This window comes from Castanea sativa, chromosome 7 (genome assembly GCF_040712315.1).
Source record: "Castanea sativa cultivar Marrone di Chiusa Pesio chromosome 7, ASM4071231v1".
In the NCBI taxonomy this organism is placed as follows: Eukaryota; Viridiplantae; Streptophyta; class Magnoliopsida; order Fagales; family Fagaceae; genus Castanea; species Castanea sativa.
The window spans coordinates 24,131,161-24,158,379 of NC_134019.1; the positions used below are offsets into that span (position 1 = coordinate 24,131,161).

A 27,219-nucleotide genomic window follows, 5' to 3' on the forward strand; every position below is an offset into this window, starting at 1 on the left:
TTTACTTGTAACCGCTTGTTGTGATAATAGTGAATTCTCGGAAGTGGTAACCTTAAAATCACCCAGTGGGGTTTTTGCCTAGGAGTTTTTCCCCATTCGTAAACAAATCACCGTGTCAACTTTATTTTCTACTTGTTAGGACATATGTGATTCATGTTAGGAACATATGTCAACATTTTATGTAATTGCGTAATCCTTAGACAAAACTCACTTTACTTGTTTTTGGATAGATCTAGGATGTGTTTAATGCTTCAAGAAACAAGGTTTCAAGTTCAAGTGTTAAAGCCATGCAAGTCTATCCAAGAATCAAGTGAAGAAGTGCTATTCATTATAGCTCAACTGCTAGTATCTTTTGAGGTTTAAAAAGCTGTTTCAGCCCGAGGCTCGACAGCTGCTTAATAGATAGGGTATCTGTTGAGGTTTATGACCAAGCAACTTCATGATCTTCATCGTGTGATGAACTGAAGAACTTCATAGCCAACATCCTTCTCAAGTTGGTGATAAATTCAAGTACTGGGATCCGCACATTTTTTGGTTAGTCACGTATTGGGAGCCGTGCAATACAAGGAGAGATTGTCACTACAGAACAAGTCCAATTAGGTATTGGGGTAAGGGTTCAACTGTAGGTTGATATAAGGTACTAGAATTTCTTTATTTGTAACCACTTGTTTTGATAATAGTGGATTCTCGGGAGTAGTGTCTTTAAAATCACCCGGTAGAGTTTTTGCCTCGGAGGTTTTCACAATTCATAAACAAATCACCGTGTCAAATTTAATTTCCGCTGCATTATATTTTATTTGATGATTTGTTTGTGCTACCATGCTCATTGCATGTAATTGAACCTAATTAATTCACTTGGCTAATTAATTGGTTAATTTATCACAAGGAGTCAATACATTCTTGGCCAATTACACTCATGCATACTTTCCAATAAGCATAGTTAGTACCAACAAATAAAGGGGGTACAATGAGTGACTGTCCTCTATCCATGACAAATAGGGGTCAAAGGATCACACAGCAAATATTAAAACCTAATCAAAGTATGTCTGCTCTGATACCACTTGATAGGCCAAAAATGTATTGACACCCTATGATAAATTAATTGATTAATTATCCAAGTTTATAAATTAATCAAATTAACATGCAATGTATGTGGCAACATAAACAAATCACCAACTAAAGTATAATGCAACAGAAAATAAAGTTGACACGGTGATTTGTTTTTGAAAGATCCAAAATTTTTTTTCAAAAACCCCAAAAGTTAGGTCAAAAGATATGAAATGCATGATAAATGAAAAAGAAAGCATCATACCAGATGAAGCAAGTGACCTTGAGACCGAAGAATGAGTAAGGAAGAGGTTTAGAGTACTTGAGAGGTGTTTGGGAAGGTGAGAGGTCAGAAAGGAACGAGAGAGATCGAGAGAAATAAGAAAGAAATCGCGCAAACCCTTTATATAGAAAATCATAATTCTCGAGAGAACGAGAGGTATTAAGAGGTGTCGAGCTTTAAAGTTCACCATTCAACTATCAAGAAACTATCCAAAGGTGTCCACAGTAAAAAGGGCTCGATGGATCGAGAAGCTATTGAGCATCTATCGAGGAGACAGAAACTTTCTCGATGGATCGAGTAGCTATCAAGAAGCTATCGAGAATGCGATAAAAAGAAGCTACAAGGGCTTGATAGATAGCCTAGTTGTCAAGAGGTGTCGAGAAGCTATCAAGATTGCTTTAAAAACAGTTTTTCAACAAGAGAAAAACACAAATATGAATGCAATCAAACATGCAACTCAACCAAGGATCCAAAGTAGCAAAAACCTCAAAGATTTTGAAAGATCCAAAAAAAAATCTCAAAGATTTTGAAAGATCCAAAAAAAATTTCAAAAACCCCAAAAGTTAGGTCAAAAGATATAAAATGCATGATAAATGAATAAGAAAGCATCATACCAGATGAAGCAAGTGACCTTGAGACTGAAGAATGAGTGGGGAAGAGGTTTAGAGTACTTAAGAGGTGTTTGGAAAGGTGAGAGGTCAAAAAGGATCGAGAGAGATCAAGAGAAATAAGAAAGAAATTGTGCGGACCCTTTATATAGACAATCATACGAGAGGTATTATGAGGTGTCGAGCTTTAAAGTTCGCCAGATACAACTATCGAGAAGTTGTCCAAAGGTGTTCATAGTAAAAAGGGCTCGATGGATTGAGAAGCTATTGAGCATCTATCAAGGAGACAGAAACTTTCTCGATAGATTGAATAGCTATCGAGAATGCGATAAAAAGAAGTTGAAAGGGCTCGATAGATAGCCTAGTTGTCGAGAGGTGTCGAGAAGCTATCAAGATTGCTTTAAAAACAGTTTTTGAACAAGAGAAAAACACAAATATGAATGAAATCAAACATGCAACTCAACCAAGAATCCAAACAACAATTTACAAAAATTTAAACTCTCAAAATCATCTCTCAACAAAAAAATGATAAGTATTTAGATCCAAAACACACACACACACTAAACAAGTCTAACCTATTTTATATTTCAAAAATAATTCAAGACAATTTAGTGAGCATACATTAACACATGTATTCCTTGTGATGGTCAAATCACATTGTACCTGCACATGTATCAAAAGTAGCAAAGAATATTGTGTATTGTGTGTGAAAAACATGCAAGCTTACATAAGTGTCTATATGTTATGACGATTTGAGATATGAGTACATCAATTTAGCTCACACATGATCATAACTGCCACATCTTCGAGGTACATCCTATAACTCCCACATCTCTTAGAATACAAGCTTGCAATCCTATTTTAAAGCATTTTGATAACTTTTTCTTAAATGTTTTTTCTTTGCATATTTACTTTTAAGCATATCACGCATGGGCATATGGGGGAGAGAAAAGAAATACCCAATGATGTTAAGCTTTTGACATTGCACTTTTGCTATGCAAAAGCATATCGATGTCATTCCATGATTGGCATGCAACAATAGTGAGATGGTTATTTATGCCTTTCTCTTATGATGTTTTAGTTATTCCTGTCAAAAAGAGTGATACGAGTGTTAAGTACAAGAGATAACTTAATCTTACTCATCACAAACAAGAGCCACAAAGCTTGCTTTCTTAGTTGTGCATATAAATGCTCATCTAAGCTACAAGAGATACAAAATTTAGAAAATTTTGTTTCATTGGCCATTCAAGGTACACAAACACACCCTGTTTTTGATTTTTTTTTTTTTCAATTTCAATTTTTTTTTTTATGAAGGAAAACAAAATTGAAAACAAACAAACAAAAACATGTTAAGTAAAGCAATGCATAAAAACTAGACTGACTCAAAATAAGAAAGCAAAACACACAAGTAATGCAAAAACAAAAACAATAAGGGGGGAGAGAAAAAAAAAAGGGCTAAATCACTTGGAGCCTTTTTCCTTCCACACCTTGGAAGAACCTTTCCTTTTGGCGAATCCTTGAACTGGTGGTGAGGGGGAAGAATTGCAATCATTCAAGTTCGAAAGGAACATGATGGCCTTGAGGAGATCTCCAAGAGGAGCAAGAGAGGATGGAAACTGACTCAGGTTTCCTGATAAGACCATGTTGTTGCTCTGTTGAGTGGCAAGCCACTTGTAGCAATTAGGTCGAGTATGTACAGCTACTCCATAGTGATAACAGAGATGTTGCTTCTTCTCTTTAGACTTTTGAGCATTGCTCTTCTTAGCCATAGGGTTTTTGGTTTCTTTCTTAGCAAGCTCAAGGGGTGCTCCTAAGATATATTTACCCTTGTCTATATTCTCACTAGATATCACATTATTGTTTTCAGATTCAACATTATTAGCAAGAGAAACAAAAACAATAATACTAGAAGAAGCAATATTCGGAGAGGAGAAATCATACCCTAAGCTGGTTCTATCAGAAGAAGATTTCTGAAGGCTAAGAATCTCATCAAGCTTTTCACTTGAAGTCCTCTCCAACTGAGCTCTGACTTGAAACAGCTCCTCTTCAAGTTTCTTGGTCTTCTTAGCCAAGAAATTATTTTCAAACCTCAGTGCTCCTATAGTCTAATTGGCTTCATCAAACTTTGTGGAGAGTTCTTCTCGTTCAAGCTTCACATCACTGAGCTTATTGGTGGCCAACCTATACAACTTCTCATGCTTTTCCAAGACCTTGTATAATTTTGCATTGGCAATGTGGATGTCATCTTGTTCATCCATCTTCTCAAACTTTAACTCCACCAAGTCCTCTTCTTCATCCACATCTTCTACAATCCCCTCAGTAGGATTGACGGTGGTGATGAAGGCATTTAGGATTCCGTCATCCTCATTTTTGGAATCATCCTCAAGTTCGATGTTGCTCAAAATTATAACAAGTTCCTTGCTTTTCCCAATGTACTTGAGATAAGTAGGACACTCTTGTTTCATGTGACTAAAGCCTTGATACCCAAAACACTTAGGTCCTAAAGGAACAATGTACTTACCGTCATCTCTAGCATCCTTCTTCCCTATGTCTTAGCTGTTAGACTAAGATGAACTCAACTGTCTACGGTCCTTGTCGAAACCCTTTGCATTGGCATTCTTCATGAACTTCATGAATTTCCTGGTGATGTAGGACTTCATTTTAGAATCTTCATCGCTAGAAGATTCATCCATGTCACTGCTCTTAGCCTTCAGTGCCATGCTCTTACTCTTGCTCGATTTTCCGATCCTAGATAAACCCAACTCATAAGTCTGCAGATTGACAACTAGCTCTGTCAAAGGAATCTTGTCAATATCCTTTGATTCCTCAATCGTGGTGATCTTGGCATGAAATCTCTCGGGTAGAGATCTGAGTACCTTTCTAACAATCTTGGGCTCAGGAATGGTTTCCCCAAGATTAAAGGTCGAGTTCACTATGTCCTTGAGCTTGGTATAGAACTCATCAAATGACTCATCATCCTCCATCTTAATCTCTTCGAAGCTAGTAATCCTTTGAAGCTTCAAATCCTTGACAACCTTGGTTCCCTCATAGGTTTTCTAAAGGATGGTCCATGATTCCTTTACAGTTTCAGTGGAGGATATCTTCTTGAATTCCTCATTTGTAACTGCACTGAATAAAGCATTCAATGCCCTACTGTTAAAGTTTGCCACCTTGGTCTTAGCATCATCCCAATCAACCAGCGCTTCCTTCGGCTTGGTCCAACCTATCTCCACATCTTGCCACACTTTCTCATCTAGTGACTACAAGAAAGCTCTCATGTGTACTTTCCAATATACATAATTAGTACTATCAAATAAAGAAGGTATGATAAGAGACTATCCTCTATCCATGACAAACAGGAGCCAATAGATCACACAGCAAAGATTAAAACCTAATCAGAGTGTGCCTGCTCTAATACCACTTTATAGACCAAAAATGTATTGACCCCTTGTGATGAATTAATTGATTAATTACCCAAGTTTATTAATTAATCAAATTAACATGCAATGTACGTGGCAGCACAAACAAATCACCAACTAAAAAATAATGCAGCGAAAAATAAAGTTGACATGGTGATTTGTTTACGAATAGGGAAAACTTCCGATGCAAAAACCCCACCGGGTGATTTTAAGGTCACCACTTCCTAGAATTCACTATTATCACAACAAGCAATTATAAGTAAAGAAATCCTAGTACCTTATACCAGCCTACAGTTGAAACCCAATTGAACTTGTTCTGTAGTGACAATCTCTCATTTTAATGCACGGCTCCCAGTACGTGACTAACCAATAGATGAGCGGATCCTAGTATATGACTTGATCACCAACTTGAGAAGGATGTTGGCTGCAAAGTTCATCAGTTCATCACACGATGAAGATCATGAAGTTGCTTGGTCACAAAACCCTACAGTGTACAAATACAGCAGCTTCTTCAAGATGAACTAGGGCAAACTAGGTTTCCAGGCATAATTTGCATGAATACAACTTTGCTTCACACTCGTGCAACTTGAGCAACCTTTGACAGCCCTTAAAACAATCCTTATATATGTTTAGGGTTGTGAGAAAAGAAAGCTCAAACATACATTCACGGATTGGAATGAAATCAGATTTGAAAAACTGATTTTCATAAATCTCGACAGATACCTTATCTATCGAGCAGCTGTCGAGCTTCAAGCTGAAACAGCTTTTTAAACCTTAATTGATATTAGTTATCGAGCTTTAATGAACAACACTTCTTCACTTGTTTTTTGGACAGATTTGCATGGTTTTAACGCTTGAACTTGAAACCTTATTTCTTGAAGCATTAAAGACTTCCTAGATCTACCAAATTACAAGTAAAGTGTGTTTTGTCAAAGGATTAGCCGATTACATAAAATATTGATATATGTTCTTAACATGAATCACATATGTCCTAACATTTTAATACTACTATTGTGAATGCTCTAACTTCAAAAAATAAAAATAAAAAAATAATCCTAGCTAGCGATAGTATTTTTTTTTTTTTAACTTTTTTTTTTTTTTTTTTTTTTGTCTTTGTTGGTAGATGATTGCAACTTAATGTATTAAGAAACAACGATTTTTTGTCTTTATAATTTGTTAATACTATATTCATGCCTATTTTGAGTTTTTTTTTTCTAATAATTTGTTAATATTAAGCTAGTCCCTACATGAAACTCTAGACCTCAAACAAACAAAAAAAATCCTTTCATTCTTTTCTAATATTGTTACCAAAGACGTTGTCATAGATCAAATTATGTTCAATTATCCCTCATTTTAAATCCACATATACATTATTAAAGATAATGTATATATAATCTTCATAAACAATTTTTCCCCATTTCATGCTCTATTCAAGCTATATTAAAATTAAGTTTAAAACCAAATCCTTCTCTTAGAATAATTCTATCCAACCAATCAAAAAAACAAAATAATAATTTTTTGGTTCCCTTAGAATAATTCTATCCATCCCATCTAAACTGTTAAATATTAACATTGATACACCATGTTGAATATGCTAGTATGAATACGGAAGTGAAAGCATAAAGTGTATAACACAGTAACACACGAGAGTTACGTGCATCCACAGAGGAAACCCTAAAGAATTACATCAATAATATATTAGAGTTTAGTACAAATCATGTGTTACAATGGACCATAACATATGTATATATAGTAGCCTAGACCCTAGACTAATAAACTTCTAGTACAAGTAGGAGACTTAGCTTGCACACAAAGTAGAATTAGGCTTAGGCTTATGCTAACGGGTTAATATATCTCTAACATAAACGCAACATTAAAGATACATGAAAGCATAAAGACCGGGAAAATTGAATGTTTGACATTGTAAAGAAATGTCATGAGTTAGGAGAACCGAGAACTACTAGACCAACATTTTTGGGAGTCGTACTTGTTCTTAGTTGGTGGTGCATATTGTTTTAACTCTATGTCTATTTTACCAATATGCATAACATAAAGAGACTTAATTCATGCTCTATAGGGAGATTTTAGATTCAAACTCTCACGATTCAACTTGTTGAAGAAGAAAAAAGGCATCATAGAAGCAACTTATGATTTTTTTTCATCCATTTTTCCAAGCAACACGAGAATTATATTTGTATAGGAAACTTATTCATTAAAGGGGGTACATGGCTCATGGCACACTTATTTAACTTATTCACGTATTTGCATGGGTAACCACACAGTCCACACTATCTAACCGAAACTAATTTGGTACTTGGGCTGTTTATTAGGAGAGAAGACACCAAAATGTTTCTCAATTTCTGATCCAGTCTTGAGGTTTTCATCAAACATGGCAAACAAATAAGTTTCTATTGCTTGTCCAGACTTCTTCGGAGTCCCACCCTTCACGTGATTAATCAAATTCTTGTAGTAAGTGCCTGCATTGTCTACCGTAGCTGCAGTACCACCTTCAGATGGCCAACCACTCTCTGATACTACAATTTGTAGATTAGGTGCACCAGCTTTCTCAAGAGCAGAAAAGAGTGAATCCAACAATGCATCAAAAAGATTTTGGTATTGAAGACTACCATCTGTTACCACAACCCCTGGTGAAGTAAATAAGGCATATGGAAGGCTTATGTCTTGAGGGTTATTGGTATAGCTGAAGTAAGGGTAAATATTGGCTAAAAGTGGTGCCCCATTACTGACTAGGAAGTTGATGATTGGGCTTATATATGAATTTGCAGCATCACTAAATGAACCCGCTGATGGAGGGTAAGAATTTCCCAACAAAGTTGTATCTATAGCTGTTGAAACCTTAATCTGATCTTGTAAACTGGCAGCTACAATTGCATTATGAATGTTTTGCATGGCAGGTAGAACAAACTGGGCTTCAGCATCACCAGGATGTACTTCATTCCCAACAGCAATGTATTTGAATTTGACATCCGGCGAGTAATTTCTTATGTTGTTTTGGACCCAATTTGTTGCAGCTGTAGCATCAGTGAGGGCTTGAAGATTGTTGTTAAGGATGCCAATGATGAGTTCTATGTTTGATCCTTTGAGGGCGTTGAGAGTTGTTTGATCTGGGTCATATATCCTCATCCTCCCAATGCCATTGCTTTTATACAGATCAGCAACTTCTCCATCAGCTGGTAGATTGTTTCCATTTTTTCCATAACATACGCCAACAGATTGTGCACCTGCATCAAAGTTGTGACAGATTTTGATGGTAAACATTGGAAAAGGACTGGAGAAAAGAACTAATTTCGGGTTCTTTTAATCTTTGTGTTCCTATCATCCTGTGGTGAGAGAAAGATTTTGAAAAACAAAGTTTTGAATGATATATAGTAACCATATTGATCTACTGTGAAAGAGATGTGATACCAAAGAATATATAGAGCTTCTCCGGATCCTCACAGTTCTAAAAACCAAGACAATACTATCATCAAAAGATTAGACCATGTTATGCATGCAGTATAAATGCACAGGGGGAGAGACCATATATACCTGTTAATTCTAGCCCAGCTATCAAAAAACCAATTAGGAGCAACATTGGAGCCATGGGGAAAAGAAGATGAAAAACTAACTCTTAATGCTTAAAACAGATACCTCTACTATTGCTATCTCTATAACCTATCCCTTCATTTATTTATAGGCTAGTGCAAAGCCTTAGGATTTTAGAGCTTTAGACATGTCCTATACATAAAATGACTCCGTCAATCACTCCAGGGAAATCAATGTACATATACCATTGACCAATTGTTGCAAGCAAAAAAAAAATTAAGTTCAAGATCCTTAACAAGACACGTATGTTTAAGTTCAAGACCCTTAACAAGACACGTAAGTATTTCATAATAGTAAAGTCGTACGATACATTTATTTGTCTGCATGTACCTATCTTTTTTTTTCTTGAAAAGTCTAGGTAATTTAAGATGCAATGTCTCCTGTCTAATTTAAGGGGCCTGACCTGAATCCAATGGTCCAGGTTTGTGGCGGTTCTAGTTTAACGTCTGGTTATAGGTCTATGCTTGATTGACGGTCCAGATCAATTATAGTCAATTGAGAAGACTGACCCGTTATCTCTTACAAGTTACAAATTATGACTGACCCAGTTGCCATAAATTATAGATCATAATCCATTAGTTCAAAGTCATGTAGTCGCATATATATATATATATATATCTTATAATCTTTACGCAATTCTCAACAAGGAATTCCGTTAATTAAGTTTGAGAAGTCAAGCACGTTGTTGTTTTGTTATGCTGGAAGGAAAATGATGTTATTTATAGCCTTCACCTAGCTGATCAAGACGATGGAAATTAAGCAAAACATCAGCCCTTTCAGACGTGGGGTGATATCGTAATGACAGTTTATTCTTATCGCCCATAAAGAAGATCCTTTTGAAAGTAATTAACTTGGCTATCTGATCTCTAATCCTACTAAATATGTGAACAAAGAAAGTACGATTAAGAGATTTCGTTATGGTTTGTACATAAATGTCCTAGTCTACGAGCCTAATAAATTTGTGAAATCAACATGTGAGCTGTAGAAATTTTAGATCAAGTAGCGCTCACAAATATCTTTACTAGTATGCCGTCATTAGAGTATGAAACCAATAGAGATAACTGTCGCAGAGACAACTCACGGGTAACTTATTGGTAAGCAAATTCATATAGACCTTATAGAAGAATTTGCAAGTTTTAATGGTTATTTTTTAAAAGATGATTTTTTTTTATTCGTTACTTAATTTAGAAGATTTATTTGACTTTGAGAATATTTATTATGAGAGAAAAGTTAAACTTGCTTTGTATAAACTTAGTGAATATGCCCTACGTTGGTGGGAACGAATACAGTCTAATAGAATTAGATGAGGTAAAGATAAAATTCGTTCATGGCCAATGATGAAAAAGATGTTTGCTATAAACGTTTATCCTTTCGATTGTGATGAACTTTTATCGTATACAAAACAAGCTTATTATTGGCCAAAAAGTTCACACTTGAATTATTTTGAAGAACCATATATTCTACCATTAAGGAAGAACTACATGTTGAAGAAAATATTGTTATTGAAAATTATTTAGAAGTCAAAGAATAAAATATAGATTTCTAAAGAAATTCTTGTTATGGAAGAAAAACCTCAAATCAAGATTATTGTGAAAGAGAATAATGAAGATCCTATTATAGAGAAAGATCTTGAAGTCAAGATGGTAGAGACCATTGAGGAAGAAAGTTTCAAGGATCTCAATGAAATCAAATCATATGATTGTCAATCTCAGGATCTTTTTATTTTGGTGGTAAGCGATACACCGAAGTTTATTGATTTTATTGGGGTTGATAGATTTAATTCAGTTGTCAGTTCTTATTTGGTAAATCTCTACAATTACATGAAGACCAAGGAAAAAGAAATTCAAGTTGATTTGTTTATTCTATTGATGAGTTGCAAGTATGGAAAAAGATTAAGGGGATTAAGCATTCAAAGTATTTGTTTATTTGGAGCGGAGAATTACAGATATCAAAGATGAACTCGAGGACGAGTTTGTTTCAAGTGGAGAGATCTGATGTATGACACAATCTACTATTTAATTATTGTAATTTATTATTTTGGTATTTAATTTTTAATTTTCGTTATTTTAGGTTTATGGTTATTATTTCCTTGTTGTTAGGTGCATTTAATGCTTTTTAGGTCAAATTTAATTCCTGTTATGGTTAGGTATTAATTAGGAGTTATTTTAGAATTTTTTTTTTTGTCTGTCAAGTTTTACAAAGCTATTAAATAGACCCCTAATTCTGTACATGTTTTTTTTAAAAAAAAATTATTTATTCAATAAAATTAAGACTTTTGTCTTTCTATTCTCTGGTAGATTCCATACCCTTTCTCCTTGTAGATTTAAAAGCCCTTGTGAATTCAAGAACCCTTGTGAATTCAAGGAACTCTCGTGGATTTAAGATTATTTTTAAAAGCAAAAGTGTTTTTTTTTTTTTTAGAAGTAGACGTGTTCTACTTCCTGATGCTTCTGCATTTCACATCAATGTGCTATTATAAAAGAAGAAGAGAGGAAATTGGAAGGAGAAAAAGAATCTGGTATGAGGTTAGGAATATTTAAAAGTTTGCGCTACACTTGACTCCCTTTGCCCCACTTTGCTATGCACAGGTTTTCTTTGCCATAAAGAGGTGTTAGGGCAAGGATGTATTTTGCTTGCCTCATCTGACTCGCCCTACCCATCTCATCAAATGTTTATTTATGTGTTTTAATTTAATATCTACTTCATTAACTATAGTAAAATACCTCCAACCATCCCGATGAGGGTGGTATGGAACCCAATGTCCCTGGTCCAACTCTATTTCACCCCATTGTCATTTGTACTGTAACTTACAATTTCTTACTTTGATCTATTTTCAATTTAGTCCTTAAAAGTTTTATTTTCTTTTTTCTTTTTTTTTCCTTTAATTTCCAATTGTTTCCAAAGAAATCTTTCCATCCAATTCATACGGTTAAAGTGCACCAAAATAATGTTGTCTTGAAAAGTTTTATAAATATATATATATATATATATATATATATTAAAACTAACGGCGAGATTGGATAAAACTAGATGGAAGAACTAAATTGAAAATAGATTAAATTTGAGGGATTGAAAAAAAAAAAAAAAAACTTGAAAATTGGTCAAAGATAGAAGGTATAATTTGTAGTTTAGTCATATATAAATCCATGTACTTTTGTGGTTGATATCTTACTAGTAGTCCATTGGGCCACGGTCAAAGAGGTCTGATGGAGTTTTTGTAATTTATTTTGATGGACCTTAGGCACATTGGGCCTTACTCATAGCCCTCACGGATCCATTTGTTTCCGATAGGCTAATTGTTTTTTTTTTTTTTTTTGAGAAGACGCTAGGCTAATTGTTGGTAGTAATAATAATATACTCACTTTGTTCATCAAAAAATATATATATATACTCACTTTTTAAACGTTGTAGTACTAATTTCATGAAGAGAGAAAAGGGTATAAATTTCAAGTCTCTACAAGTTATGCATTTAGTCTATGGTCAAAGATATAAGTCTTAGTATTGTAAATGCTTTCAGTCGAGTAAACAATGGTGACAACTGACAAGTAATCATTCAAAAGTATCAGCAAGTAAAATGGCTTGAGAGAAAGGCAACCATTTATTATATTTGAATACTTTGATTTATTAGTGTCAAGATGTGTTTAATTACTTGATTTATTAGAAAAATATCACTTTAATACAATGCCAAGGCCACAGTAAACGTACAAAATCCACTCTTAGTTAAAATAGTAATTAGAGAAGGCCTTTATTACACCCCACTGTGAACCTTTCAATTGAAATTAACATTATACTTGGGCTGTTTGCTTGGGTAGAATAGGCCAAAATGTCTCTCAATTTCCTCAATCTTTACGTTCTCATCAAACAAGGCAAACAAGTAAGTTTCTATAGCCTTTGCAGGCCTCTTTGGAGTCCCTCCTTTCACATGATTAATCAGATTTCTATAATATGTGCCTGCATTCTCAATAGTCTCCACAGCACCACCAGCAGATGGCCATCCGCTTTCTGAGACTACAATTTTCAAACTTCCTCCATTTCTTTTCTCAAGTGCAGAATACAGAGCATCCATCAAGGCATCAAACAGATTTCTGTACTCCAATTGGCCATCGTGTACCACAACTTCTGTGGCAGTAAATAAGGCATAGGGGACTGGTTGGTTGTTGTACTTGACTCTAAAGTAAGGATAAATGTTTGCAAGAAGTGGCGCTCCATTGCTAACCAAAAAACTAATGATTGGTTCTATGAATGGCCTTGCATTGTCACTAAAAGCACCTGCTGATGGAGGATCAAAAACACCCAACAAATTCGTGTCCACCGCTGTTGAGACCTTGATTTGATTTTGTAGACCAGCATCTGTAATTGCTTTGTAAATGTTTTGCATTGCTGGAAGAACAAACTGAGCTGTTTCACTAGTTGGGTTTACTTCATTTCCAACAGCAATGTACTTGAACTCGACATTTGAGGAATAGTCTTTTATATTCCTCTGGACCCAATCAGCTGCAGCTGAAAGATTGGCAAGGGCTTGGAGGCTATCATTAGGGACGCCAACAATGAGATCTATGTTAGAATCTCTAAGGACTTGGAGAATTTCTGTATACGGAGAGTAAATGCGTATCCTTCCAATATTGTTAGTTGTGCAAAGACTTACAACTTCTGACTCAGTTGGCAAATTGTTTGCATTGCCTTGCCCTCCATAGCAAACACCTAAGGATTGTGCACCTGTATTACATTGAGAATAGATTCAATGAATTTCAAATATATATAGCAACATAATTTTTATAGTTCTAAGTCTATTCCACCTAAGGTTCCAGTTAACATACGAGACTTGGATTCAAATCCCGCCTATATATAAAAGAAATCTATTGGTGTATAGTGTTGATAACAAAGAGCAATGATCATAGAGTGGAGACCATAAATTTCAAATGCTATTGTATCTTTAAAAATAAAATTTAAAAAAAAAAAGAAAAAAGAAAAAAGAAAGTATACTCCATATGTACTATTGAGCATAAGCTTGTATCATGGAGCCTAGAGCTTCTAGTATGTATGTGTGTGACAAATAAAGACCTGTATGTTCTGGGCTAAACAACAGCCCAAGAAGTAGCAAGATTGCAACCATAGAAGGTTTCTTCCTCATTGCATAGAATGAAGCCATGGAGGAGAGGAAAGTCAATACCAAACACTAGTTTTCAACTTAGATTACTCTGCATTGCAAGCGGCTTACAGTCGAGGAATTTAAAGCCCTTACGCCACACTATAATTAATTTTCCTGCTTCCCAGTCAACCACTCCATTGAAATTGAATGTTGCAAAGTCAAAAAGATTTTGTCTCTCTTTGGTTTAATGTTGTCTATGTACAATGCTTTTTTAGGATTTCCCTGAGTCTTCATTTTCCACAAACTTGTTGGATAGTCCTAGTATTAATTTGGAGCCATTCGGCTTACTGCCTAACATGAACAAATGATCTAGAATTTATTGGTCTGAGATGTGAAATCTAGAAGCTCAGCCCTATTAAGTGGCTAAGCTTGAGTGGATGATCTATAACTATAAAAGTCAACAAATAGGACTTGACAATTCATACTTTTTTGTGGAATGAGGTAAGTTAAATGTGTGGAGCTTCAACTTGAAAATAACAAGGTATGTATGTAATTATGCTGCCATTATTTCTGTTTAGAGTTTAAGTTAATGTTGCTAGGTTGAGCAATGAGCATGCTGGCAGATGAGGCAATTTATGCCATGGAATTGATATGTTGTTGACTCTACGGGTGTTAGAAATTGGGCTGGTTTTGACCCAACTCATAAACTATGGCCCATGGATTGTCCACATGGGTTATCTGATAAGTAAGTTAAAATTTAAATTAACTGATATTGGTATGAATTATCAATACTAGTAGTGGAGTAATTTAAACTTAACAAATATTGATATGAGTTATCAATACCAGTAGTAGAGTAAGTTAAATTTAAAAAATAAGATCTTTTAGGGATCACATATATCTGATAGTAAGAGAATCTCCACTAGTATTTAAAATACTCCTACATCAATCAAATTAATAAGAGATACAATGAGTGAATATACGTTTAGTTTTTGAGTGCTCTCTCAAAATAAGCCATCTCTCTAGGACACTATCTACTATTCCTTAAAATTTGGAGCATGGAAATTTGAAGAGACTCTAGTAGCCTCTCCTGTGACTTGGAGGTGTTCCACAAAGGAGATCATGAGGAGTTCGTAAAGCAAACAAAGAACAAGATCCGGCAATTTGGTGATCTGTTCCACCAAAGGTATGTGTCTATATGACCTCTAGTAAAGTATATAACTATTCAACATTGGTATCAAAGCCATCTTATGCTTGTTTTCACTCTTGAATGATGTCATGATCTCTGATATATGTAATCCTATATGTATGCTAAAATTAAAAGTTTAAGTAATTTTTAATTTTCAAATCTGTAATTTTTGAAGCATGTTAAGAGAGAAATAAAAAGCTGTAATTTTTTAATTGTTTACATGTAATCCAAAATTTACAGGCTCATTTTGACCCATTAAATCTTGTTTAATGTCAAATATTTTTTAAATGGTTTGAAAGTACATTCCATAAGCTTTAAAACAACAGTTTACTTGCTTAATTTAGACTTTAAATGAAAAAGTTGTTGTCTTTTAAAGATTATGGTTGTATTTGATAAAAATCTAAAAAATTGATGTCTAAAGTTGAAGACGATGAACAATAAATGGAAATATATTTTTCGCGTATATAAAATTGTTTTGTAGTAGTGTACCGTACATGTACCACTAACCACTACACTTATTGTTTGAGTGGTTATCTATAAAAAAAAATGATAAAAATAATAATAAAATGAAAGAGCCCCAGTTTGTTGTTAGTGTATTAGTTACACTTGAACACAACTAATTATCCTTGTTTCTTTTAACAAGGTTATTGTGTAGATCACGTTGGTGTATCACAAATTGTTGTTGTTTCCTTTAACAAGGAAACTATGCAAGTAATAAGCCACACGCAAGTGGCTATATGGGTTTGTAATATTATTTACAAATGCTGTGTGGATTTGTAACATAGTTTACAAATGAATTGAGTTATAACAATATAGAAAATTATATGAAAATCAAATGTCATAACATGCACAATGGGTTTTCTTATTATTTATTTTAATTTATAGTAAAAAACTATATATTCTTAATTTTGTTTAGATCACATTTTTTCTAATGTGACATATATGTAATTGTAGTGGCAATTTTTTTTTTTTTAACTGTGATGTTAAAATAGAATTGTAATCGTGGGGATAAAAGGCCCAAAAGGTGCTTTCAGTCCATGGGCTTTGTCCGAGGATCGTTACCTGTCCGAGGACGAATTAGTAACAATAAGGATGTCAGAGTTGGAGACCCAAGGGTAAATTGTGGTAGAAGAGGCTAATGGAAGCGATCCGAGGAGGGATATCTCCTCGGCCAGTCGAGATGGGGGTCAGATGGTACGTCATGTTGACTAGAATGATCCTATAGGAGGTTTTGAAGATGAAGATATGTTTCATGGGGGCACGGAGAGTAAGAACAATTAGGAAATATCTTAGAGAAAGCTGCTACCACTGCATTGAAGGCTCTATACCTAAGTCTCTGGTTGCATTAATGAAGAAGTGATATATGAACAGTGAATTTCAGCCTTACAGCTATTACCCAAAGACTTCCGAAAGGGGTTGATGGGACAAGTATCAACGTTAGCAGTCTGGACCTACACATAGAGAGCAAAAATGAGAGGCGAGTGGGAGTATAAGAAGAAAAAAGGTCCCAAGGATAGGGAGGTCGAGAGATAGGAAGAAAAACACTGTAGACTGGATATTTGTAATTGATCTTTAAGTGAGGAGAAATATAAGCATCTGGTCCTCGGCTTGAGTCCGAGGATAAGATTCATCATATAAACTCGTTCATCCTTGTTATTTTGTAGTCTTGGGCCATTGTTATTATTGTTTAAGCTCATTAAAAATAAGAGTTCTAACCCACACTCTATAAATTTATTATATTAGGCTCTTTGGGCCTATACTCTCCTTCTTGTTGGGCCTATACTCTCCTTCTTGTTGGGCCTAGGCACGAATTGTGACCTTACAATAATTATATGAGAAAATTGTGTAATTAATTTTCTATATAATTATGCATGGTTTTAATTTTTGAATTTATTAATTGATGTCTTTTTAACATATTGTGATATGATTGAATTGATATTATATGAATGCATTGATGAATATGTGTCCAAAGGATTTATGAGACTCTTTGGCTCATTGTGAGATACCAGGAAAATTGCCTCTAAAAAAAGAGAGAGATTTTTGTGGTATGCTTTTTAGGGCACCTCTCTTTTTGAGTAAGTGGTATGGAGTCGCCACTTATTTTTTTATGTACAAAAAATAAGAAAAACTAGATATAGATTTACATGACTGAATGTTCCATTCATTAATTGAATAAATAAAAAATACAAGTTCGAAAATTTGAACTTTACATAACTTTGGGTCCTAGTTACAATCTACCAAATATACATGACTTTTTGTCCTAGTTACAATTTACCCAAAATAAAAACAAAGACAAGACTAGATCTACTTAACCAAAGATCTAAATATGGAGGCTAGGTTACAGAATGGGAAGGTGTTAGGCACTCATTCCACCTAGACAGAGTCTGGTCTTCTAGACTCTTGTGACCAATGTCTCATTTTATGCATGTCATGAATGATATGTTGAATATGTGGAACAAAAATTAAATCACACAAATTTGTTTATGATTGAAATCTCTTCTTTTGTTTGAAAATTCAGATCTGTTTTTGTTGGTTAAAAAAATTGATTTTTGATTTGTCAAAATACCAGATCTGTTTTGTAGTATATAGAAAAAAGTGGTTTTTGCAAGAAAAAATTCAAATCTGTTTTCATTTAATAAAAACAAAAATCTTTTGGTTGGTTAAAAAATTCAGATATGTTTTTAAGAGATAAAAAAAATGGTTTTGAATTTTGTAAAAGATCAGATCTGTTTTATGATAATAATAAAAATGGTTTTGACAACAAAAATATCAGATCTGTTTTTTTAGATGTTAAAAAAAAATGAAAAGGATTTTTCTTTAAGAAGAGAGTTTCACTCATAATTTAAATTTATGCAATCATGAATTGAAACAAACACAAACACAAACATGTTTAATCTTTTTCTTTATTTCAAAAATCTGCATATGTTAAAGAAAATCAAATTGGTATCTAAAAAAGATACAAATCAGTTTTTTAATTGAGAAAAATTTAGATCTACAAGTTGGAAAGATGCAGATCCGTTTTTTATTAAGAAAAAGTCAAATCTACGTCTTATAAAGATGCAGATCTGTTTTTATTTTTAAGAAAAAGTATTGTTCACATGCAAATTATTAACATTCAAGAAAAAGATTATAACAATTATATGGAAAAAAACAATCATGCTTTAAACAAAACAATTACGAATCATTCATGTTATGGAAATAAACATTCATCAACATAAAAGGGAGCATGGAAAAGATAGGGTAAAGGAAACAACCTCTTGCATGAGCACTCTTTGTTCTTAAGATTACTTGGAGATTTAAACTGGATAATAAGGTGTCCACTTGTTTGTAAACTTGGTTCAAAGCCATTATGATCTACTTAACAGCTGTGAAATTATTATTTTCTTATTGAATCATTTGTCTTTAAGATCAACAAGACTATTCTGGTGCTCATACTTATGAAAGGATTGATGTAGAGGGATGTTTCCATACTGAATAGTTCAAGCTTGCCAAACAGTGTAAGGTAAGTTTTGGAGGTATTCTACTTGAATGAAACTTGACGAGTATCAAATTTAGGTTTTCTAGAAGATAGACGAGTGCAGGGGTAAGACCCTGTCAGTATACATGAAGACAGGTCTGCGTACATTAAAAGTGTAAATAAACGCTATTAAGACAGCAGACAAGAAATGAATGCGCCAAAGCAGTTACAAAAGCAATGATGACCTAACAGTCATCCGATAGGTCTTAAATACAATCTTCAATGTCAATTAATGCCGCGTTTCCTTCAAGAGAAAAACCCCCAGAGGAGCATTAACAGACATAATTACACCAACGCGAAGTAGACTATAAAAGGGGAACACAACCCAAGTACAAGATATATGAAAAACTTGAGAGAGAATTGTGCGAAACATATTTTGAGAGCTTATAATCTAACTTTGGCATCGGAGCATTCTTAGTTGGCCTCACGCCGGCGAAATCCTCCATCGACACTAACAAGGAGCATATTGACAAGTCAAGATTCGGCTTCATCAAAACTCATAATAGTTCTAATAAATTTCTGCCCAGGACTCTGCTAGGCAGAGCTAACACCACCTCTACCTGGTGAAATGTATCTCAATTATTCTGTTTAATTGCTTAAAGTTTGTTTATGTTGTTTGTCATTGTGTTTTGGCAGATTCTGCTACTTTTATTTATATTTGTTCTTGTTTTTTGGGTGGAGGTTGGGTTTCCAGACTGAACATGGAAGTGGACAGAGGAACTCATTAGTACTAAAGAAAACCTTAGTAAATCTTGGCTAGGTATAAACTGCACAATTTATAATCATGTTAATCATGAGACATTATTTGATAGTCAATGGAAAAGAGTAGGCATTGACATTATTTGCCTCAAGCACATGGGATGAAGTACCATTTAGTTCTTCATGATGTTCTGAAATTTGAAAGAGTCTGTTAATAAGTATTTGCCTCAAGCACATGGGATTAAGTACCATTTAGTGCTTAATATATTTGTCTAAAAGAATATGTATGTTACTAACCATTAAGAATGAAGAATTTTTGCTGGTTGTTTCAAATTTTGAGTACTTGAGGCTTGACACTAATTGCTTATTTGGGCTCTAGTTTGGAAATGTGTATTTTGTCCATTGGTTTGTTTAGTGCAGCTATTTGCACTGTGTTTGTGTGCTTTTGTTGAGGAAGTTATTTAGAATTTTTATAGTAGCTTTGGTTGTGTTTTCTGCAGACACTGGGCTGATTTGGGTGTTGTATGGCTGCTGGCCTTTTTTTCCTACGCAAAGTAGTTTGTTTTCTTGCACATGATTTAAATTCTTGTATTTTGAAGCATCTTCTAATCTCTTGAAATTGCCTTAAGAAATTATTATTTGCCCAACACTCTCAGCATGCTATTGAAGATGTTGGGTAAAATAGTTTATTTGTTTCAAAATTCTATAGTTAAAATACTAAGTTCCCTTAGGTTAATGTGAAAGCGTCTCCATAAACTTCAAGAATGAAGGATTTAGTGATTTGGAAAGCTAAATGACTTTTGTTTTGATATTTGTGTTTTGTTATAATATAGATTTTATAATATGTGGTTCTTTAAAGTCTATGTGCATGGTTGTGGTTTTTTTTTTTTTTTTTTTTTAAGGAGAAAAACCTTATTTTAAGGGTCGGGAGACCCTCAAAAAAAGGTTATTGTGCTTTTATTTATTTTTGAATTTTTCCAGGGTCGCCAATCCTCCATAAAGATGAAAGATTTGTTTCCAGGGTTCTGTTGAAATTTCTGTTTCAAGGGCATAGGCCATCAAAATTTTTGTTTTGAGGGAATTTATTTCAAAGGGTATTAAGAGCCATCTAAACCCTCAAAATATATTTTTTTTTTTTAGGGCTTTTAATACGTTTTGACCCTCGAAAAAAACCAACTTTGTTGTAGTATGACATCAAACATGCATAGACACCCTATTTTGCACCAACCATATAACCTTGTTTGCATCACAATGCATAGTATCATCATCTCGTGTCTTTGGGAAAGACTATAATTTTCACCTTTTGATTTCCAAATACTTTTCATAAAACAAACCTTGAGGTCACAACAATCAAAACGACAGTGCAAGAACATTAATTAGGACACTAAATTAAAAGATATCAAAAAAACTTTTTTTTTTTTAACGATGAAGTGTACTTGCATGAAACCGGTCCCACCCATAAGTGATTATGATCTCTTTATTCTAATTAGTCTATAATTAGTTCTAAATTAAATGATGTGTCATATTCTTATTGGTTGAGAAAAAAGTTAATGTAAGGTTGCATGCATCTAATTTAATCCAAAGTCAAATGAAATTTATTTATTAATTAGAAAAGTAATTAATTAATTAAATTAAATCACCACTGAAACGGAAACAGATGGACCCAAAAATGAAAAGATTCAAGAGTGGATGATCTAAAACAAGCAATTTATAATTTTTTAAAAAATTTTTATTTTAGATTCTCAAATCTCTACAAAACTTTAGAGATACTTTTTTTTTTTTCCTTTTTTGTGGAGAACTTTAAAGATACTTGAATGCATATGGGTGGAAAAATTCAATGTTTCACATTGTAAAGAAAATTCATGAGTTAGGAGTACCACTATATATAGATCAACTCTTTGGGAGTTATTCTTGTTCTAAGTTGGTAGTTGCATATTGTTTTCACTATATTTCTCTTCTGCCAATATCAATAATATAAAGAGACTTAATTCATGCTCTATACGGAGAATTTGGGTTCAAATTCTCACGTTCCACTTGTTGAAGGAAAAAAAAAAGGCATAATAGAAATATAGAAGTAATTTATGATTTTCTTTTCATCCATTTTTTCAAGCAACACGCGAACTATATTTGTATAAGAAACTTATTCATTAGAAGAGTTATTTAATTTAACATTTAGAGGGGGGGTACATGGCTCATGGCACACTTATTTAACTTATTCACGAATTTGCATGGATAACCACACAGTCCACACTATCTAACCGAAACTAATTTGGTACTTGGGCTGTTTATTAGGAGAGAAGACACCAAAATGTTTCTCAATTTCTGATCCAGTCTTGAGGTTTTCATCAAACATGGCAAACAAATAAGTTTCTATTGCTTGTCCAGACTTCTTTGGAGTCCCACCCTTCACATGATGAATCAAATTCTTGTAGTAGGTGCCTGCATTGGCTACTGTAGCTGCAGTATCACCTTCAGATGGCCAACCACTCTCTGATACTACAATTTGTAGATTAGGTGCACCAGCTTTCTCAAGAGCAGAATAGAGTGAATCCAACAGTGCATCAAAAAGATTTTGGTATTGAAGACTACCATCTGTTACCACAACCCCTGGTGAAGTAAATAAGGCATATGGAAGGCTTATGTCTTGAGGATTATTGGTATAGCTAAAGTAAGGGTATATATTGGCTAAAAGTGGTGCCCCATTACTGACTAGGAAGTTTATGATTGGGCTTATATATGAATTTGCAGCGGCACTAAATGAACCCGCTGATGGAGGGTAAGAATTTCCCAACAAAGTTGTATCTATAGCTGTTGAAACCTTAATCTGATTTTGTAAATTGGCAGCTACAATTGAATTATGAATGTTTTGCATGGCAGGTAGAACAAATTGAGCTTCAGCATCACCAGGATGTACTTCATTCCCAATAGCAATGTATTTGAATTTGACATCCGGGTAGTTTCTTATGTTGTTTTGGACCCAATTTGTTGCAGCTGTAGCATCAGTGAGCGCTTGAAGATTGTTGTTAAGGATCCCAATGATGAGTTCTATGTTTGATCCTTTAAGTGCGTTGAGAGTTGTTTGATCTGGGTCATATATCCTCATGCTCCCAATGCCATTGCTTTTATACAGATCAACAACTTCTCCATCAGTCGGTAGATTGTTTCCATTTTTTCCATAACATACACCAACAGATTGTGCACCTGCATCAAAGTTGTGACAGATTTTGATGAGTAATAGCTTAAGTAAACATTGGTAAAGGGCTGGGGAGAAGAACTAATTTCAGGTTCTTTTAATCTTTGTGTTCCTGTCATCATGTGGTGAGAAAGATCTGAAAAACAAAGTTTGGAATGATATATATATATATATATATATATATAGTAACAATTTTGATCTAAAGTGAAAGAGATGTGAAAAACCATATATACCTGTTAATTCTAGCCCAGCTATCAAAAAACCAATAAGAAGCAACATTGGAGCCATGGGGAAAAGGAAATGAAAAACTAACTCTTAATGCTTAACACAGATATCTTTACTATTGCTATCTCTATAACCTATCCCTTCATTTATTTATAGGCTACAGAATGCATTGGAATAGAGTTTCAGTCTCTGTTCAATGAAAAATTAGGTACTTCTGGGAGTATGGAGAAATTGTACACCGTCCTCTCATATTCATAGTGAACTTCACCTTGATTTTAATCAGTAAACCTCACAAGGATGAAGTATCATTCTTTGGTGTTCTGAGAATACCTAAAAATTAATCATGTAGTACTAAAATGACTCCGTCAATCACTCTAGGCATAGATATCCATGTGCATGTACCATTGACCAATTGCTGCAAGCAAATAGCTAAGTTCAAAATCCTTATAACTAGACACGTAAGTATTACACAATTAGAAAGTCGTACGTCACATTTATTTGTTAATTTGAATGTACCTATACTTTTCTTCTTGAAAAGTCTACGTAAAATTTAAGATGCAATGCCTGCTATTTAATTTAAGGGGCCTGACCTATACCCAATGGTCCAGGTTTGTGGGATTTTATTCTAGCGTCTAGCTAGTCTAAGCTTGATTGACGGTCCTGATCAAATTATGGTGAATTAAAAAGACTGACCCAGTTGCCTTAAATTATAATCCAATTGTTCAAAGTCATGTAGTGGCGTATATATCCAATAATCTTTAAGCAATTATCAACTAGGAATTCCGTTAATTAAGTTCGAGAAGTCAAACATGTTGATGCAGTGTGACGTTGGAAAAGGAAAATGATGTTATTAAGAGAATGAAAATTGAAAAATGTTATGACTATAACTTTTGCTATAATTTTTGCCCCAAATATTTTATGTGATCAATTATAAGTAGTAGAATTGTGGACACACATAGACCTACCACTTTTATTCCATCACTTAAAACTTGTTACATGAGTAAATTGTAACAAAAGTTATGGCCTTAACTTTACTCAAAAAAATTAGGTAAAACATAAGCCATTTCAGACATGGGTGATTAATGTAAAGAAATTTCTGATAGTATATTCTTACCGCCCATAAATAAGATCCTTTTGAAAGTAAATAACTTGGCAGCCTGACCCTCTAAACTAACATATAAAGTCTTCTCACCCAAAAAAAAAAAGGTCAGCAAAGAAAGCACGATCAAGAACAGCCTAGACTCTACAAGAAGTTTCGTTATGGTTTGTACATTAATGTCTACGCGACTAATAAATTTGTGAAGTGAACATTTGAGCTTTCGAAATTTTAGATCAAGATGTGATTGTAGTTGCCGACATGTGCTACTCATACAAACTATTTAAAAGGGTTAAATTTGTTACATAGAAATTATTTTACACGTTTTTATATACACACCCAAAAAAAATTGAAGTCGTTAGTCATGATTTTCAATTTAGAAATCATGACTTTGGTAAATTGAAAATCATAACTTTGGTTACTTTTAGGGGTATGTGAAAAAATGTGTAAAATTATTTGTGTGTAATAAACACTACTCTATTTAAAATTTTGTGTTTCACTTGACTCATTTTGCCCCACCTTGTTGTGCACAAATTTTATCTGCCTCAAAGAGGTATTAGGGTAAGGATGTATTTTGCTTACTCCATCTTGTCCTGCCCTGCCTGTCTCATCAAATGTGTGTGTGTGTGTGTGTTTTCATTTACTAGCTACTTCAAAAAATGTTAAATTAAATTCCTTCAACCGTCCCAAAAGAGAAGATGGTACTAGACCCGACTGATAGGGGTAATTTTGACTAAGGATCAACAAGTCCCAGTGACACCACGCAAGGAAACCAATGGTGCCCACAGGTCCGTCAGTTCTACAAATATAGAGGAATGATACAGTGTGACGACAACACGAGTGATGACCCCACAATAATTCCCAACGAGAGTCCCCATAAGCCAATAGGAAACCCTTGGACGGGGCGAAGGGTCGACGAGATGAAGAGGTCGACAGGTCCAGCGTGGCTTGGCTTGGTTTCCACGAATACCTATACATGGAAACAGTTTACATGATACACAAAATAAAACCCATTACTCATGTATATTTCTCTCATATGGAAAGACACCCTAAAGTCTTGGAAACCCTAAGTGTCAGACCCTCCCCATAAGGAAAGATCCCTACTTTGAAGGGATTCTAATTCACCACTCACCACTATATAAACACCAGACCTCCACTTTTCTCAGGTACAGAGAAAATCCCTAACTCTCTCGTTATAGAGTTCTTAGAAATTCTCATTCACTAATTTAATTTTCGGAGGATTCTTGGACGATACCACACCGGTGTCTTCTATTTGGTTTTATTGTTTTTATGCCACAGGTATCTATTGGAGTGATTTGAAGTGATTTGGAGCCTACAACTCACTAACGATTTCAGCACATCATCACCAAATAATAAATTACAACCCCTAACTTTGGCCTACTTTCAATTTAGTGCCTTAAGTTTTATTTTATTTTATCCTTAGATTTCCATTTGTTTCCAATGCAACCTTTCCATCCAATTCATACTGTTAAGTCCAACAAAATAATGTTATCTTGGAAAGTTTTTAAAAAATTACTAAGGAAGAACTAAATTGAAAATAAATTATAGTTAAGCGATTGAAAGGAAAAAAAAAAATGAAAAATTGAAAATGGGTCAAAGACAAAGAGGTCTAATTTATAGTATAGCATATATAAATAAATCTACTTTTTGGGATATTATCATACTAGTAATTCAGTGGGTCACGGCTAAGGAGGCCTATTAGAGTTTTGATAATTTATTTTGATGAACCTTAGGCACATTGGGCCTAACTTATAGCCCACGTGAATCCACTTATTTCCGCATTCAGCTAGACTAATTGTTGGTAGTAATAATTAGTATTTACTCTTCTTTTTTTCTTTTTTTGAGGAAATTATTAGTATTTACTTACTTTCTAAATATTGCATAGTAATCTCATGAGGAGAGAAAATTGTATGAATTTTAGAGGAAATTATTGTATACTCTTGGAGTACCATAAATGCGTATTCCCTCATCTCACATGAATGGTAGGTCCCATTAATTAAATTCATGGTGGAACCTACCATTCATGTGAGATAAAAGAATACGCATTTATAGTAATCTAAGAGAACCTAATAATCTTTTAAATTTCAGGTGTCTTACTCAATGGCATTAAATTCAAGACCACTATCGCTTTACTTACCTTTTGTTTTTTCTTTTTCAAACAACATGATGTTTCCAACATGAGCCTTTTTTTCTTTTTTCTTTTTTCTTCTTTTCTTTTTTTCTTTCAAAATGATTCACTCAAAGTCAATACCGCTATTACCTTACTTAGAAATGATTTACCTTTCATTCCAAATTGCCAATGTAGAAATTGAACCGTGTCTGAAAAGTATTTGAATGCATGTTATGCTGAATAACACATTTTTGTGTTTTTAATAGAGACATTCAGAATTTAAATCACTCTATCTCCATTATTGTAATTATTGAATTATCTAAGAAATAAACACTCATTTTTTTACACTTGAAATTTGCTCTGTTACTTAGTCGGAACCTACCTCACTATAGGTACTTCCTCAAAAAAAAAAAAAAAAAAAAAACATTTAAAACACATAAAAATTGAAAGAAAACGGATCTAGATGTCACGCCTTGAACCTAAAGTATGAACTAGACACGTGACAATGGCTGCCCACTCATAAAGATTTCACCATATTAGAGTGTAGGCCAAAATAAATATTCAAAAATATTATTCCTATAAACGTAATTCAAAGACAAATAAAATTACATAGTTCATTAAGTAACCAAAATCTCAATTAACTGGATCAATACAAAGACGTAGCAAATAGGCAAGTCAATTCAAGTTCGGATTGGGTCAATCAGGCTATGTGTAAAGCTTAGTCAGATTGCACATATAAATTTCCTGAATTTAATTGGTTCCATTTTAGTCAATATTAAAAATAAAATAAAAAATCATATACTATTAAACCACAATTCAAGCGAACATTTCATTCAAATCTTTTGGTTCTTTTAACAAAATTTACTGATGTGTGATTCTAGTTTGAAGGAAAAGGAAACTTGCTAACCAACTGAATCAAATACTTTTACAATATTTCAAAGAGGATAGAATTCTAATTATTATCTTTAAATCAATGTAGTTAAAATAATTAAATAAAATTTTGTAAGGAAAGAAAAAGGAATATTCAATAAATAAAACATTGTATTTTAAGTAAAATATAACTAGACAAGAAAAATTCTCCGGCCAGCTTACAAGATTCCTCTCTGGATCTTTCCCTCTA

At 33.8% G+C, this 27,219-nt stretch overlaps 3 protein-coding genes across 3 annotated transcripts; all 3 read right to left on the bottom strand.

Moving 5' to 3' along the window:
* Positions 1–7,489: 7,489 nt before the first annotated feature.
* On the bottom strand, positions 7,490–9,064 carry LOC142643621 (glucan endo-1,3-beta-glucosidase-like). Its single transcript, XM_075818314.1, has 2 exons — positions 8,907–9,064; positions 7,490–8,599 (listed from the first exon to the last, which is right to left on the bottom strand). Exons 1-2 carry the CDS (start codon positions 8,959–8,961, stop codon positions 7,650–7,652), a joined length of 1,005 nt encoding a protein of 334 aa, XP_075674429.1. The 5' UTR covers positions 8,962–9,064; the 3' UTR covers positions 7,490–7,649.
* A 3,537-nt stretch (positions 9,065–12,601) lies between these two features.
* On the bottom strand, positions 12,602–14,774 carry LOC142643047 (glucan endo-1,3-beta-glucosidase-like). Its single transcript, XM_075817578.1, has 2 exons — positions 14,025–14,774; positions 12,602–13,679 (listed from the first exon to the last, which is right to left on the bottom strand). Exons 1-2 carry the CDS (start codon positions 14,110–14,112, stop codon positions 12,733–12,735), a joined length of 1,035 nt encoding a protein of 344 aa, XP_075673693.1. The 5' UTR covers positions 14,113–14,774; the 3' UTR covers positions 12,602–12,732.
* A 6,804-nt stretch (positions 14,775–21,578) lies between these two features.
* Positions 21,579–23,095, bottom strand: LOC142643048 (glucan endo-1,3-beta-glucosidase-like). The gene is made up of 2 exons (XM_075817580.1): positions 22,881–23,095; positions 21,579–22,655 (listed from the first exon to the last, which is right to left on the bottom strand). Exons 1-2 carry the CDS (start codon positions 22,933–22,935, stop codon positions 21,709–21,711), a joined length of 1,002 nt encoding a protein of 333 aa, XP_075673695.1. The 5' UTR covers positions 22,936–23,095; the 3' UTR covers positions 21,579–21,708.
* Positions 23,096–27,219: the final 4,124 nt, after the last annotated feature.

Bases quoted from the DNA above. Each gene is read 5' to 3' on its own strand.
- LOC142643621 (XM_075818314.1), bottom strand. From the start codon at position 8,961: ATGGCTCCAATGTTGCTCCTAATTGGTTTTTTGATAGCTGGGCTAGAA. The intron at 8,600-8,906 runs GTATATATGGTC...ACTTTGATGCAG, and splicing joins AGCTGGGCTAGAATTAACAG to GTGCACAATCTGTTGGCGTA.
- LOC142643047 (XM_075817578.1), bottom strand. From the start codon at position 14,112: ATGGCTTCATTCTATGCAATGAGGAAGAAACCTTCTATGGTTGCAATC. The intron at 13,680-14,024 runs GTCTTTATTTGT...AATGTAATACAG, and splicing joins GTTTAGCCCAGAACATACAG to GTGCACAATCCTTAGGTGTT.
- LOC142643048 (XM_075817580.1), bottom strand. From the start codon at position 22,935: ATGGCTCCAATGTTGCTTCTTATTGGTTTTTTGATAGCTGGGCTAGAA. The intron at 22,656-22,880 runs GTATATATGGTT...ACTTTGATGCAG, and splicing joins AGCTGGGCTAGAATTAACAG to GTGCACAATCTGTTGGTGTA.